Source organism: Phyllostomus discolor, chromosome 5 (genome assembly GCF_004126475.2).
Source record: "Phyllostomus discolor isolate MPI-MPIP mPhyDis1 chromosome 5, mPhyDis1.pri.v3, whole genome shotgun sequence".
In the NCBI taxonomy this organism is placed as follows: Eukaryota; Metazoa; Chordata; class Mammalia; order Chiroptera; family Phyllostomidae; genus Phyllostomus; species Phyllostomus discolor.
In genome coordinates, this window is record NC_040907.2 from 27,545,420 (window position 1) to 27,557,721 (window position 12,302).

At 47.5% G+C, this 12,302-nt stretch overlaps 1 protein-coding gene across 3 annotated transcripts in view; it reads left to right on the forward strand.

Annotated features, from left to right (window-relative positions):
• Positions 1-12,302, forward strand: part of CTPS1 (CTP synthase 1) — a 29,723-nt gene that overhangs the window by 10,852 nt on the left and 6,569 nt on the right. For all 3 annotated transcript variants that reach the window (XM_036025855.1, XM_028511867.2, XM_028511866.2), the window contains 7 exons: positions 852-935; positions 1,410-1,490; positions 4,863-5,014; positions 6,231-6,363; positions 8,767-8,855; positions 9,904-9,998; positions 10,565-10,627. In XM_036025855.1, coding sequence (XP_035881748.1) covers positions 852-935; positions 1,410-1,490; positions 4,863-5,014; positions 6,231-6,363; positions 8,767-8,855; positions 9,904-9,998; positions 10,565-10,627 — 697 coding nt within the window. The remainder of the gene's footprint in view (positions 1-851; positions 936-1,409; positions 1,491-4,862; positions 5,015-6,230; positions 6,364-8,766; positions 8,856-9,903; positions 9,999-10,564; positions 10,628-12,302) is intronic.

Genomic DNA, 12,302 nt, shown 5'->3' on the forward strand with positions numbered 1-12,302 from the left:
GTGTGGCCAACAAAACCTAAAATATTTATTATCTGGCCCTCTATAGAAAAAAAATTTTGACTCTATCTAAACAATTCAAAGAAATATCCAGACATGAGTTTCTAGATCGAAGGGGCCCAATGAATGCCTAGGGCATTGAACGGAAAATGAACCACACCAAGGCACATCCCTGAAATTTCAGGGTAATGGGGCCGACCCTCTAAAAGGCTCTGAAGAGAAACATCAAGAATCAATATGGCATTCGACTTCTCATTAGCGACACTGGAAGCTAAAAGGTAGTGAAGCTGTTTCCTTAAAAATGCTTGGGAAAATGATTTCCCACCTAAATTCTATACCCGGCAAGTGGATCTGTTAAGTGTGAAAGGAGAATCAAGATCATTTAGGGCATAGAAAACTCACCGACCCACAGGATGAAACAAACGTTTGGACCAGAAAGGAAAAGTGCAGCCCAGGTTTACAGTGGGCAGTGTTCAGTGCCGTCAAAGCCTTGGACACTGCAGAGGGAGCCTGGCGTGAGAGGGGGCCGTAGGCACGGGGCGGGGGGCGGGGGTCACGTCCAACAGAGGAGTCGTCAGAAGCGGCTCGAACTAAATGTCGGGAAGTACCAGTGAGGCACACCAGCAGGACCAGAGGAGTAAATGAAGGACTGTCTTTCGGGTCTGGTGCCCATGGTCTTTGGACAAACTTCGTAGAGCTCTCCGACTCTAAGACATATGCATGTGTAACTTACAAAAATGAGAAATAAATTAGGTAAATGATCTGTTTCCCCATTAAAAAGGTGTTCAGGGAAAAGTCATACTTGAAAATTCCCATAACAGAAATTAACTTTTTTTTTCCCTTTTGTAAAATAGCCAAGTTCAACAGGGGAGCAGAAGACTAAACCCACCCAGAACAGTGTTCGGGAACTCAGAGGCCTTGGGCTCTCCCCAGACCTGGTAAGGCTTCCCGACCGTCTGACCTTGGGTGTCTGATTAACATCTCTCCTCCGTGGGACACGGGCCCTTCGTTTTCTTGGCATGCTTTTAATGGGTGGTGGAGAAAGAAGTCTGGTTCTTGGAACTGGGGCTGTGGTTTACAAGATTTCCTTACCTGGCACGTGCGTGTTAGTGGCTTATATCTCCCCTCAGCGGTCATTTATTCTCTCTTCCCTCCTGACCAAGAATGGCGGTGCAGTGAACCCCAGGTGGCTCTTGTGGTTCAGTAACCTGTGTGTTTGGGCTGCCACTCTCTCGTGTTTTCCAGTTGGGGACTCAGGGGTCTCAGTTTTGCAAACAGGTCATATTGTCACAACGTACATGCATTGTCCTGGGAGTTAGCTTAACTATGTGGTATCTCTTTTAATAGCAACAGGGGAGAAGCCCAGCGTTGTAATCCCTTTTATCTAAACGCCTTGCTTTCTTTACTCCCAGGTTGTGTGCCGGTGCTCAAATCCCCTTGACACGGCAGTTAAGGAGAAAATATCCATGTTCTGCCATGTTGAACCTGAGCAAGTGAGTAGAAATTCCATCTCCATGGGAATCATTTTTGTTTTGAATTATCCTGAAGTCTCTTAGCCAGTTTCATTAGGCTTGTTGTCATTTCGGGATTTGAGACTGTAGACTGCTGGCTCTGTGACTCTGTTACCTTGTGTCTTGTGGTTCCCCAAACGAACTCACCTCCCCGGCCCCTTCGCTCTCCACTTCCTGTACTGTTTGCTGTAGCCATGCTGAATGCGTGTCCCCCCCGCGCCCCCCCCCCCCCATCTCTCCCGGCCTCAGTCTTCCTGTTCATTTTCTTCCTCTGGGGCCCAGCTAGGACACAGTATTATCTGAGCAGCTTTACCTGCCACACCTCCTCACTCTTGAGCCTCAGGCCTGGGCTCAGAGGTGCGGGTGGTGAGCCCAGCATACTTCCTTTCCTGTGTGCCTGCTGCTTCCCCTTACAGACTTCGAGCTTCTGGAGGGCAGCGATCACCTACTCAGCTTCCTGTGCCTGGTGCCTGGTGTGTAAGGCGGGGTAGGCTCTGAGTCTGCTTGCCAGTCTTTCTGTGCTAATGGAGGGTACCGGTGGTACAGGAAGTTCAAAATTTTGGAACTGTAATACATCTAAGTACGGTGCATGATATGGGAATTCTAGGGGTGGTAAGTTGAGATTGTAGCTTTGGTTGGGTTTAGTTGAAGAAGAGTTTTTATGGATTCGAAGGGTTTTATGGTTAAGTTATGGATGCTTTGTTTTGCTGCCAGGTTATTTGAGGATCAGGAGACTGAGCAGGGGAGCCCAGCTGGCTTGGAGAGGGGAGAGTGAAACAGCAGGGTTAAAGTGAGAGAAATCCATTTACAGACTACCAGAGCATGCAAGTGAATTTAGAAATACTAAAATCAGTGGCCGGGCATTGGAGTGGAGAGGGCAAGAGGAAAGCTGTTCACCACCACGGAGGCAGCTGTGCTCTCCCATCCGGGGGTTGGCTTCGGGGTGTGAGGGTAGCCTGGGGCCTGCGACCAGGGTCCTGGGTGTGACCCCTGAGCTGGGGTCAAGGGAGACATAGCAAATAGGTGGAGCAGCAGGATAATTTCATTGTTATGAATAGCCTTTTTATCACACACTTCAGTTATCATTATTATTACTGGTCTAGTTTTTTGTTATTTGGGAAGCACCGATTCAGGTAGAAACCCAAACAGTGTTCCAGTTAGAGGGTGAAAGCAGGAGGTTTCTATGAGAAAGAAAAAAAATAATAGTTACATAAATAGAAAGAAGGAATTTCTGTTGGCGTTAATGAGTTCAAGATCAAATTTCTGTAGGTGCAAATACGCTGTTATTCTTTAGCTATGCATGGTGGTGCTGATTCTAAACAGTGCCTTCTATTTTCAGTTCAAGTCAGAATTTGTGCTTTCTTGTTAGCTTTGCAAACAATTGTTTGGAATGCACTGTTGGTTTGGCCGAGTCCAAAGGTTATCTGCCCTGTTTAAACATTCTGAAGGTTTGAGAAGACATGCGAGGGGTTCCTTTGGGCTGGCAGCTGTGACTCCATTTTGAAGTGGCTGTTTCTCAACGTAAGAATGTCCAACCTGTAGAGAATTTTTATGAGTTTATTTGAGCTGAAACAGAGGACACACCTAGAAGCAAGATCTCAACAGACTGAGAAAAACACTTCCACACTTCAGTTACTTCAGATATTTCTAATCCTAGCGAATGAAGGTAGTTCAGTTTTGTTAAAGAACAGGTTGTCATTGTAATTATTCACTTTAAAAATGTGACACGTATTTCTGTATTTAAATTTGAACTTCAAATTTCATGCATTTTTTAAGTTGCTTCGCTTATCTGATTGAATTACAAGAGTTCTTTCTATATTCCAAATGTAAATCTTTCATCAGATATGATTTGCATATTTTTTTCCCCCAGTCTGTGGCTTATCTTTCCATTTCCTTAATGGTGTCCTTTGGAGCACAGAAGCTCTTACATTTGGTGAACTCCGATTCATCCGTGTGTTTTCCTTTACACAGTAGGCTTTTGGTATCATTTCTAAGCACCCTGTTTAACCAAGGTCATAAAGATTGTCTTCTGTGTTTTCTTACAAAATGTTTACACTAAACATTTTGTAAGAAAACACAGTTTTTGGTGGTACATTTAGGTCTCGGATCTTTTGTGAGTTGACTTATGTGTAGTAACCCTTCAGTAACGGCTGGAAGTCATCTTTTTGCCTGCGGACGCCTGGTTGTGCTGGTTCCATTTGTTGGCAGGACTACCCTTTAGTAACCTATAATCTTTGTAAAGGTGCTTTTTAGGTTTACTTAGCTTGGAAAAGTTTTTTTAGATTTATTTATAGGTACTTATAATTTACTATATGAATGGCATGTTTTTAAAAATTACATTTCCTGATTAGATGTGACCCACATGTAGGAAACCCTGCTGATCTCAGGCCGGGCTAATTACTAAAAGTCTGTTCTGGTTGTTTACCTGCAAATTCTGTTTTTTTTTTTTTATGGATTAAACAATAACATTGTATGCAGTTAGTGGTGATTGTTTATTTTTCAGTTCATATATATATATTTTTCTTATCTAATTGTAATGGCTAATGCCTCTAGTGCATCACTGAATAAAAGTAGTGATAGTGGCCAGTTTTGCGTTGTTCCAGACTTTCACATTAATATTAAATAGCAACTAAATGATGTTTGCTATGGGGCTTTTTAAAATATTTTCCCTAAAATTCCTAATTTACCAAGAAATTTTATTATGAATAGGTTTTGAATTTTTATTAAACCTGCATCCACTGAAGTATTTTTTTCCTCTCCTTTAATCTGTTCATGTAGTGAATTCTGCTGTTAAATTTCCTAATGTGGTGGTTCTCAAACTCGGCTTTGAAAAGTGCCCATGCCTGCTACCTACTCCCAGAACCCGTGCGGGCGCAGCCATCTCGCAGGTTTTTAGGGCTCCTCCCCCAGGCGACTCCGGTGGGTGTGGAGCCAAAGTTGAGAACCACTGCTCTGGGGACAAGCCTACGTGGACATGATTTTTTTTAAACTACATTTGTAGTTCAGTGTGTGATTTGTTTTTTTCTTTTTGGATTTTTTTTATCCATGTTTATAAGAGATTAGCAACTATTTTTACTTTATTTTACTCTATTTTTAAATTATATTTTATTGATGATGCTATTACAATTGTCCCAGTTTTTCCCCTTTGCCTCCCTCGACCCTTGCCACTATTTTTAAATTCTTCTTGAGTTAGTTGGTTTTAGTAATTTGTGTTTGTTTCTAGAAAATTGCCCTATTTTCTCTTTTCAAATTTAGAACAGTGTTTTTCCCAAGGTCATATAGCTAGTAGGAGGCTGTCAGCCCAGTGAGTTTTTACTTGTTTTTATTAAATAACGTTTTCTGCTTTTTAAACAGGTGATCTGCGTCCACGATGTCTCGTCCATCTACCGAGTCCCCTTGCTATTAGAGGAGCAGGGGGTCGTAGATTATTTTCTCAGAAGACTTGACCTTCCTGTCGAGAGGCAGTCACGAAAGATGCTGATGAAGTGGAAAGAGATGGCTGACAGGTTTGCTGGCAGCTCCAGTCTTGTTCTCTTTATTGTCAGGGGCGCGGGGAATTCAACTCTTGTGCTATCAGCTCCTGCTGGAAAAGGTTATAGATGGTGAGGGGCGGTAAGAAGGGCTCTCGGCTGTCACGTGGTTATCATGGGTGAGGAAGTCCTGGTAGAGTTGGCCCAGGCCACAAGTGAGTTCAGATTACACACCTAAACCCTTGTCTCCTGTCAGCTAGAAAATCCGTGCGAACAGGCATCCCAGTGGCAGTGGGTCAGTGCATGTGCGCAAGGCCCACACACATTGGCTGGCCGTGGCTGGAGCACTTTTGGTGCCACCCCAAATGCCTGAGCTGTGTTTGGGAACATAGCACTCACCCTGCACCAGAAAAGAACCAGCAAAAATGACAGTCTTTTCGTACTACTGCTGCCAGAACTTGTCACTTTAACTGTCCCCATTCTCCTTTCCTCCTAAAGCTGTGTGATGCTCACACGTCATGTCAGGTGCCTTCATGCAGGGCCTCAGAGCACTGGGTGTGCCTTACTGTAGCCGCAGAATTAATGTGATGATTCTAGTAAGCACTGGGGGGAGGAACCTCTCGTTTCATTGCTGTGGTGTTTTCATTTTGACATTTTCCCTTTCAGACTTTCCATTTATATGTATGTCCTCATGTAGCTACAAGAATGGCACACAATTTTAGAATCTTTCTTTATAAAATATTATAAACATTCTTGCTGTTATTCAAGTTTATAATGGAAATTTTTAATGAATATGGACTGTTGTGTGTATGTCCTATAATATATTTGACTATTCACTTCATCACATTAACTCTTGTGAATTGCTGTTAATTTGTTTGCCCTTTGGGATTTTGATCTTTTGTAAAACAATATGTGTGAGATTTTTTCTTTTTTTTAATTCATCGGGGTGACATTGGTTAACAAAGGTTTGCAGTTCTGTAATTCACCGCCTGTATACATTGTGTTGTACGTTCACCACCCCAGTATGCTTGATATTTTGACGTCAGCTCTTTATAATAGCTTCTAAAATTCTATTTTGTTAAAAAGCCTGCCACATTGAGCTGAAAACTGTTTCCTCTTTACTGTTTGGTATTCAGATAATAGATACTCCCATTAAATTCTTCCCAGACTTGTTTTTCTTCTCTTTAGGAGTTTTGACCTCGTTTGTATGTACATTCTAATAACTTACTGTTTCTTGACCTTTGGTTGATAGATATGATCGCTTGCTGGAGACCTGCACTATTGCCCTTGTGGGCAAGTACACCAAGTTCTCAGACTCGTACGCCTCTGTCATTAAAGCTCTGGAGCATTCCGCACTGGCCATCAACCACAAGCTGGAAATCAAGGTAAAGAGGGAGGGCCAGGCACAGCTGAGGCGTGGACAGGGAGGCCATCGGCCGTCCCCCAGGTACTGCATATCTGCTTTATGTTTTTGGAGCTCAGAATTTCTTTGTAGGAAGAGAAAGGATTTCTGGTGGGCTCCTGGCTTTGAGAGAACAGTAGAGCATTTTCAGGGAATAATGGAGGGGAAAGATGGTCAGAATAGAAGCTGAGGGACAGTGAATGCTTGGGTCTGAGTATCAAGTGACCAAGTAAAATTGCCCCATGGGGACGGGGAGCCCTGGCCGGCCAGTGGCACTTTGAAAATTGCTGGTTCCAGGTCCCTCGTCTGTGGAGTGGGAGGGCTGATACCCGCCCCGTAGGGCTGGGAGGTTTCTCTGAAATACGTGTCCAGTTGCCCAGTCAGTGCTGGGAACCTGGGCGGGACCCAGGAATAGCAGTTGGGAGTTCCGCTCTGTGCCACGGAGGGCAGAGCTGAGCTGGTGCAGCGTCAGCGCATGGCCCCGGCCCGTCTGCTTGCAGCAGCTGAGCGCAGAGAGTGGTCCATGGGTCCCAGAGCCACACAGCCAGGGCTCAGATTCTGGCTTTGTCACTACAAGGTAATATGACCCTGGGCAAGTTAGTTAACCCTCTTTTTGCCTCAGTTTCCTCCCCTTTAAAAAGGGGTACTGATAGCACTTTCCTCCTCGGGTCATTAGAAGAGTTAAATGAGCTCATACGTAGTGCTGAGTACCGTGCCTGGCATGGAGGAGGTGCCGTGTGTGTCTGCTCTTCTGGAGACCCTTCCGCCTGTCCCTTTCCTGCCCTTTCCCCAGCGGCGCAGCTCCCAGCTGGAGCTTCTCAGGAGGAGAGGTGCTCACCACGGACACTGGGGTTTGCCTCCTATGTCGCCAGGGGCTTCCCAGCACGATAATCTAGTTTGCTTTGTGTCGGTGGACAGATTCCTGTAGGAAGACCTGTTATGCATTTTTTAAGAAATACGGGACCTTGTTACACTGCTCTGACTTATTTTTTGCTAGTTCTTTGGGTCATTCATTGGTTTACCCACTTGGAGGTGGCCTGTGCCCACCGTGAGTTAGATGGGAGAGGGGACTAGAATGGTGGTGGGGTTTAGGTGTGACAGGGGCACATGGAAGACGGGTGATCCAGTGTTGGTGGATGTGAGGACGGTAGACTTCCCCACGGAGGGACACCTGGGTGAGCTTGGGAAGATGCACAAGGCAGAAGGGAAGGGCATTCCCGACAGAAGAAGGAGCATATCCAGGGGCCTGGAGCAGGGGCAGTGGGGAATGGGAGGCAACTGGAGGTGGGCCGGCAAAGGCCTGGTCACGAGTCTCCTCAGCTGGGCCATGCCTGGCTCTTGCCTCCATGTTTAGGGAGTCAGGGCAGAAAGCAATTGGCAGTTGAACAATCTAATGAAAAAGTGGGTAAAAGATTCGAACAGACACTTTCATAGAAGTTGCCCATGATATACGTGAAAAGATGCTCAACATCTTTCTTGTATTTGTCAGGGAAATAAATGCAGATTAAATCCCAGTGAGATACCAGCACACACTGACCAGAGTGGCTAAGAGTGTAGGTGAGGATGCAGAGCTCACGCCTTGCTGGTGGGGATGTAGAGTGGTGCGGCCACCTCAGAAAACCATCTGGCGGTTTCCTGTAAAGTTTAATGCACACTTACTGTGTGACCCAACAATTCCACTCCCAGATATTTACTCGAGAAATGAAAACATGTCTACAAAACACTTTTGTATAAATGAGCCAGTTATTATAATAGCCAAAATCTGGACACAACCCAAATGTCCAGAACGTATGGGGCCAGTTATGTGACGTTCTGGAAGGTGCAAAACCTGTGGTGAAAGAAAGCGGGCAGGAGGTGGTTTTCAGGGGGGCAAAAGGGCCTTTTGGGAGTGACGGTATCTTTTTATAACTGGATCAAGGTGGGGGGGTCACACCTCTGAGTGAGTGATTAAATTCATCCGAGTGGCCCGCCCCTTGTCTTCTTGAGGTCAGGGACAGATACCGTGCTTCAGTTTTACTGTACGTAAGTTCAGCTTCAGTGAAGTTGAAAACGATGAAGAGCAGTCCAGGTGGAAGATGGACGGGGAACTGGGAACCGAGAGGACGCGCTGGAGTCTGCTGCAGCAGCTCTGCAACAGATGGTGCCCGAGCGGACAGAGACGGGCTTGGGAGTGAAAGGATTTTGAAGGAAATGCTCATATTTTAAAATAGGAGAAAGATTTTAGTGTTTATTTTAAGTGATTACTAGGTTTAAATCTATTAAGAGTATCATTTTAAAACTTTAAAAATTGAGAAGGAAGGGACACTGATAATGTCACATGAAGTTGTGAAAGCGCGCGGCTCTGGAGTCACAGCCGCCTCTCTCACCCGCCCGCTGCTCCCCCCAGTACATCGACTCCACGGACCTGGAGCCCAGCACCTTGCAGGAGGAGCCCGTGCGCTATCACGAAGCCTGGCAGAAGCTCTGCAGTGCCCAGTGAGTAGCTCTGCCTCTGCTTTTCAGGGGCTTGGGGGTTTTGTTTGTTTGGTTTTGGATTTTATTTATTTGTTCTTAGAGAGAGGTGAAGGGAGGGAGGAAGAGGGAGAGAAACACCACGGCTCAGTTGCCTCTTGTGCGTGCTCTGGCGGGGGCTGAACCCGGAACCCAGGCACGTGCCCTGACCAGGAATTGAACTGGCGACCTTTCACTTTGTGGGATGACACCCAACCAACAGAGCCACATCGGTCGGGGCGGCTTGGGGTGGTTTTAATGCTCAAAGTGCTGTGCTTTCATGTGCTGGTGGTAAATCTGCTTGTTTAACTGTTTTTTTTACTTATTGAAAAGCCTACATACTGAATGATTTCATCTTACCAAACACAGCTTATCAGTGCAGTCGAATCCAAAGAGAACCTGTTTTCATGTCATTGATTCTGTTTGCTGTGTGCATCCATCAATGGGGCTTATTTAAAGCTTTCCACCCAGAAGATCTGACGAGTGTCTGTCAGTAGAGGATCACGAGTGGTTTCAGTAGCTGCTCTTTATACACCTAAAACATGAGCAAGAGTTTGTAGGTCACTAGAAGAACTGACTGTTACTGCAGCTGCGGCTGAGACCCCAGGTCAGCGTGGCCCCTGAGCTGATGAGGAAAGGCCCCTTCCTACCCAGGGAGCACCGTACAGCCTATCCAGGGAGCCAGGAGGTTAAAAAACTGTGTGTATATTAAAACAGGTTAAAAACTAGGAGAGAGGCCATGCCTGTGACAGAGGCCGGGTGGCGACAGTGTTTCACTGTTGTGTAGCATCTTGTTTTCAGTTGTTAGGAGCACGTTGTAGCGGCACTAAGGAGAGTCCGCGGTTCTGTGTGTGCTCGAAGTTCGTGGTGTCTCCATTCAGCTCGTTGGCAGTCCCGCGGTCACAGACGTCGCCCAGCGCGGGGTGTGCGGACTAACCTCACCATGTCCGCGACTGGGAAGTGGCTTCTGGGCGGTGATCGGGAGCCGGACTGGTGGAAAGGGGGTCCCCTTGTGCTGTGCTCTCTTGTGCAGTGGAGTGCTGGTCCCCGGGGGATTCGGCGTTCGAGGGACGGAAGGAAAAATCCAAGCTATCGCCTGGGCCCGGAAACAGAAGAAGCCTTTCTTGGGTAAGAAGGGGGAAGGAGCACAAGGAAGGTGCCAACAGGAGTCTAAGTGACATGGGATTAGCACGACCAAGTGCAGGCCTGTTTTGGTTCTGTTGGGGAGAAGTTCAAACCCTCCTTTACGCTGCGAAGTTTAAACTTTGAGTTGTGTGTAGATGTGGTGGAAGTCTCAAAGAATGAGATGTCAGGAAATCTTGTTTATTTACTGAACTTGTCTTTTGGGTGAGAGACATTGGAGACTGTTTTCCATCCTCACTTGAAGCACCCGCTTGCTGTAATTGGGCGAAGTACTTGGGATGCTTCTTCGTGGGGTAGGAAAACTTGACTTTTTGAAGTACTGAATAGAATATTGTTTATTTCTAAAATTGAACAACTTCCCAAACCTGGAGTCTTCACATACATGGAGATCCAGTTTTTGAAATCTGATACAGACAAAACATGGCCGGGGCCTGTCTGCAGCGGGAAGTTAGGAGGGCTGGCGAGGGGGGTGCTGCGGACCAGCAGCTGGCAGGGAGTGTGGGGCCGCCTTTTCAGTGGGGCCTCATTTCTTTTCCTCTCCCACCTGCAAGGCGTGTGCTTAGGAATGCAGCTGGCAGTGGTGGAATTTTCAAGAAATGTGCTGGGATGGCAAGGTAAGTGTCTATTTAAAAGCTTGTTAAACTCCTGCTTACGCGTTCCGGGAGGGTGTGAAGGCTGGTGCCTTGTGGGTCACCAGGAGCCGTGGAGAAGGACAGGCCTGGTCTCGCAGGGCCTCTTGGGGCCTGTTAATGGGACCCTCACTGAGGAAAGGCGCCTACTCCAGGCAGAACCCCAGGAAGGAGGGAGCACGGCTAAGGCTGCTCTCTCACCCCATGTTTCCTGCTCTGGAGGTCCTCACACTTTGGTCACCATGGCTACTGTCCCCGAGCTGGTGTCCAACGAGAAAACTGCGCCTATGTGAGGCTCTGCAGTTATTATGAACTTGGGCTGTGGGGCTGGTCAGACCAGGGCTCAAATTCTGATTTTATCACTTGTTATAGGTGATTCTAGGCAACTCCTTGGCCTTTCTGGGCCTCTGTACCTTCTGTAAAAGGGGGTGATGTTGGTACCCATTTCACACGGTTGCAAGTGGTGAATGGAATAGTGCCCTCGGACAGGCCCAGCGCAGGGACGGCAGGTAGGGAACAGTGCTGCTGGCTCTGTGCCTGGCTGCCCGTGTCACTGTGTCCAGTCCATCCCACAGCCCGGGGGCTTCCAGCACAGCAGTTTGGGTCTCAGTATTCTGTAGGGTGACTGGTGTTCTGCTCCGTGTGGCGTGTCTGAGATCACCCTGCTCTGCGTTCAGCCCTGCCCAGCAGGGACGTCGCAAAGGTCTCTCTCTGTGGCAGCTCATCAGCTACTAATTCAGCCTGAGCTGCCTTGCAGCGTGGAGACTGACCGGCTTCCAGATGACAAGCCCACTGAGCGAGCACGTGTGAAGCTTGCTGGTGTCCATGGCCAAGCCTGGAGGGGGCGGCGTGGGTGCGGGGGAACAACCACAGGATGTGAAGACGGAGGGCATGGTTCAGTGCGGCCACTGGAAGGGTCTGCCACAACCCCTCATTTCCTGTAGCCCCCCGACAGTCTAGCTTTTCAGAAAGACCTCCTGAGTTCTAAGAAAAAGAACCAAAGCAACCTGAAGGGGTGGACAAGTGGTCTGGCTTTATGAAGTACGTGTGATTCTTCTGGGGCCAGCCTGCTGTTGATGGCTGGGCTCATTCCTGTTTTTCCTGAGAGGTTGCCTCAAGGTAATGCCATGGGTGGCCAGCCCTTGTAGGCAGCGTGCCCGAGCTTCCGGCTGCTGAGCAGGTGCCATCTGACCCCCCCCCCCCCCCCCGCCCCCCGCCCTGTCCCGGAGCTGCTCCTCTGGGTACTGTTACCTCTTCACAGCTGTCACCTCCCGCCACCACTCACCTTCCCCAGGGATGAGGGGCTTGGCACTTTTCCTTTCAGTCTTTAGTGGTTTAGCTTATGCGCAATTCAGCAAGGCAGAAAGGTTATTCAGGTTTTTCAAATCCGCTGATTTCTGATGTAGCTGTTGAGTGAGGCAGCTGGGTAGGGCCATGTATAAAATGCTGAGGATGAAGGAAACAGGACTTGCCCGTCTCGTCTCGGAGAGGGACAGTCTGGAAGGGAAGGTGGAACCACTCGAGGTTACAGTCGGTTTCCACGTCACCATTTTGTGTGGCTTCGGCCCCTCCCAGAGAGTTACAGGTTTAATGGAAAAAATGTGCCTGTGTGTGTATTTTTAAAATATCTCCCCAATTTTTTGTTCGAATCACTGAATGA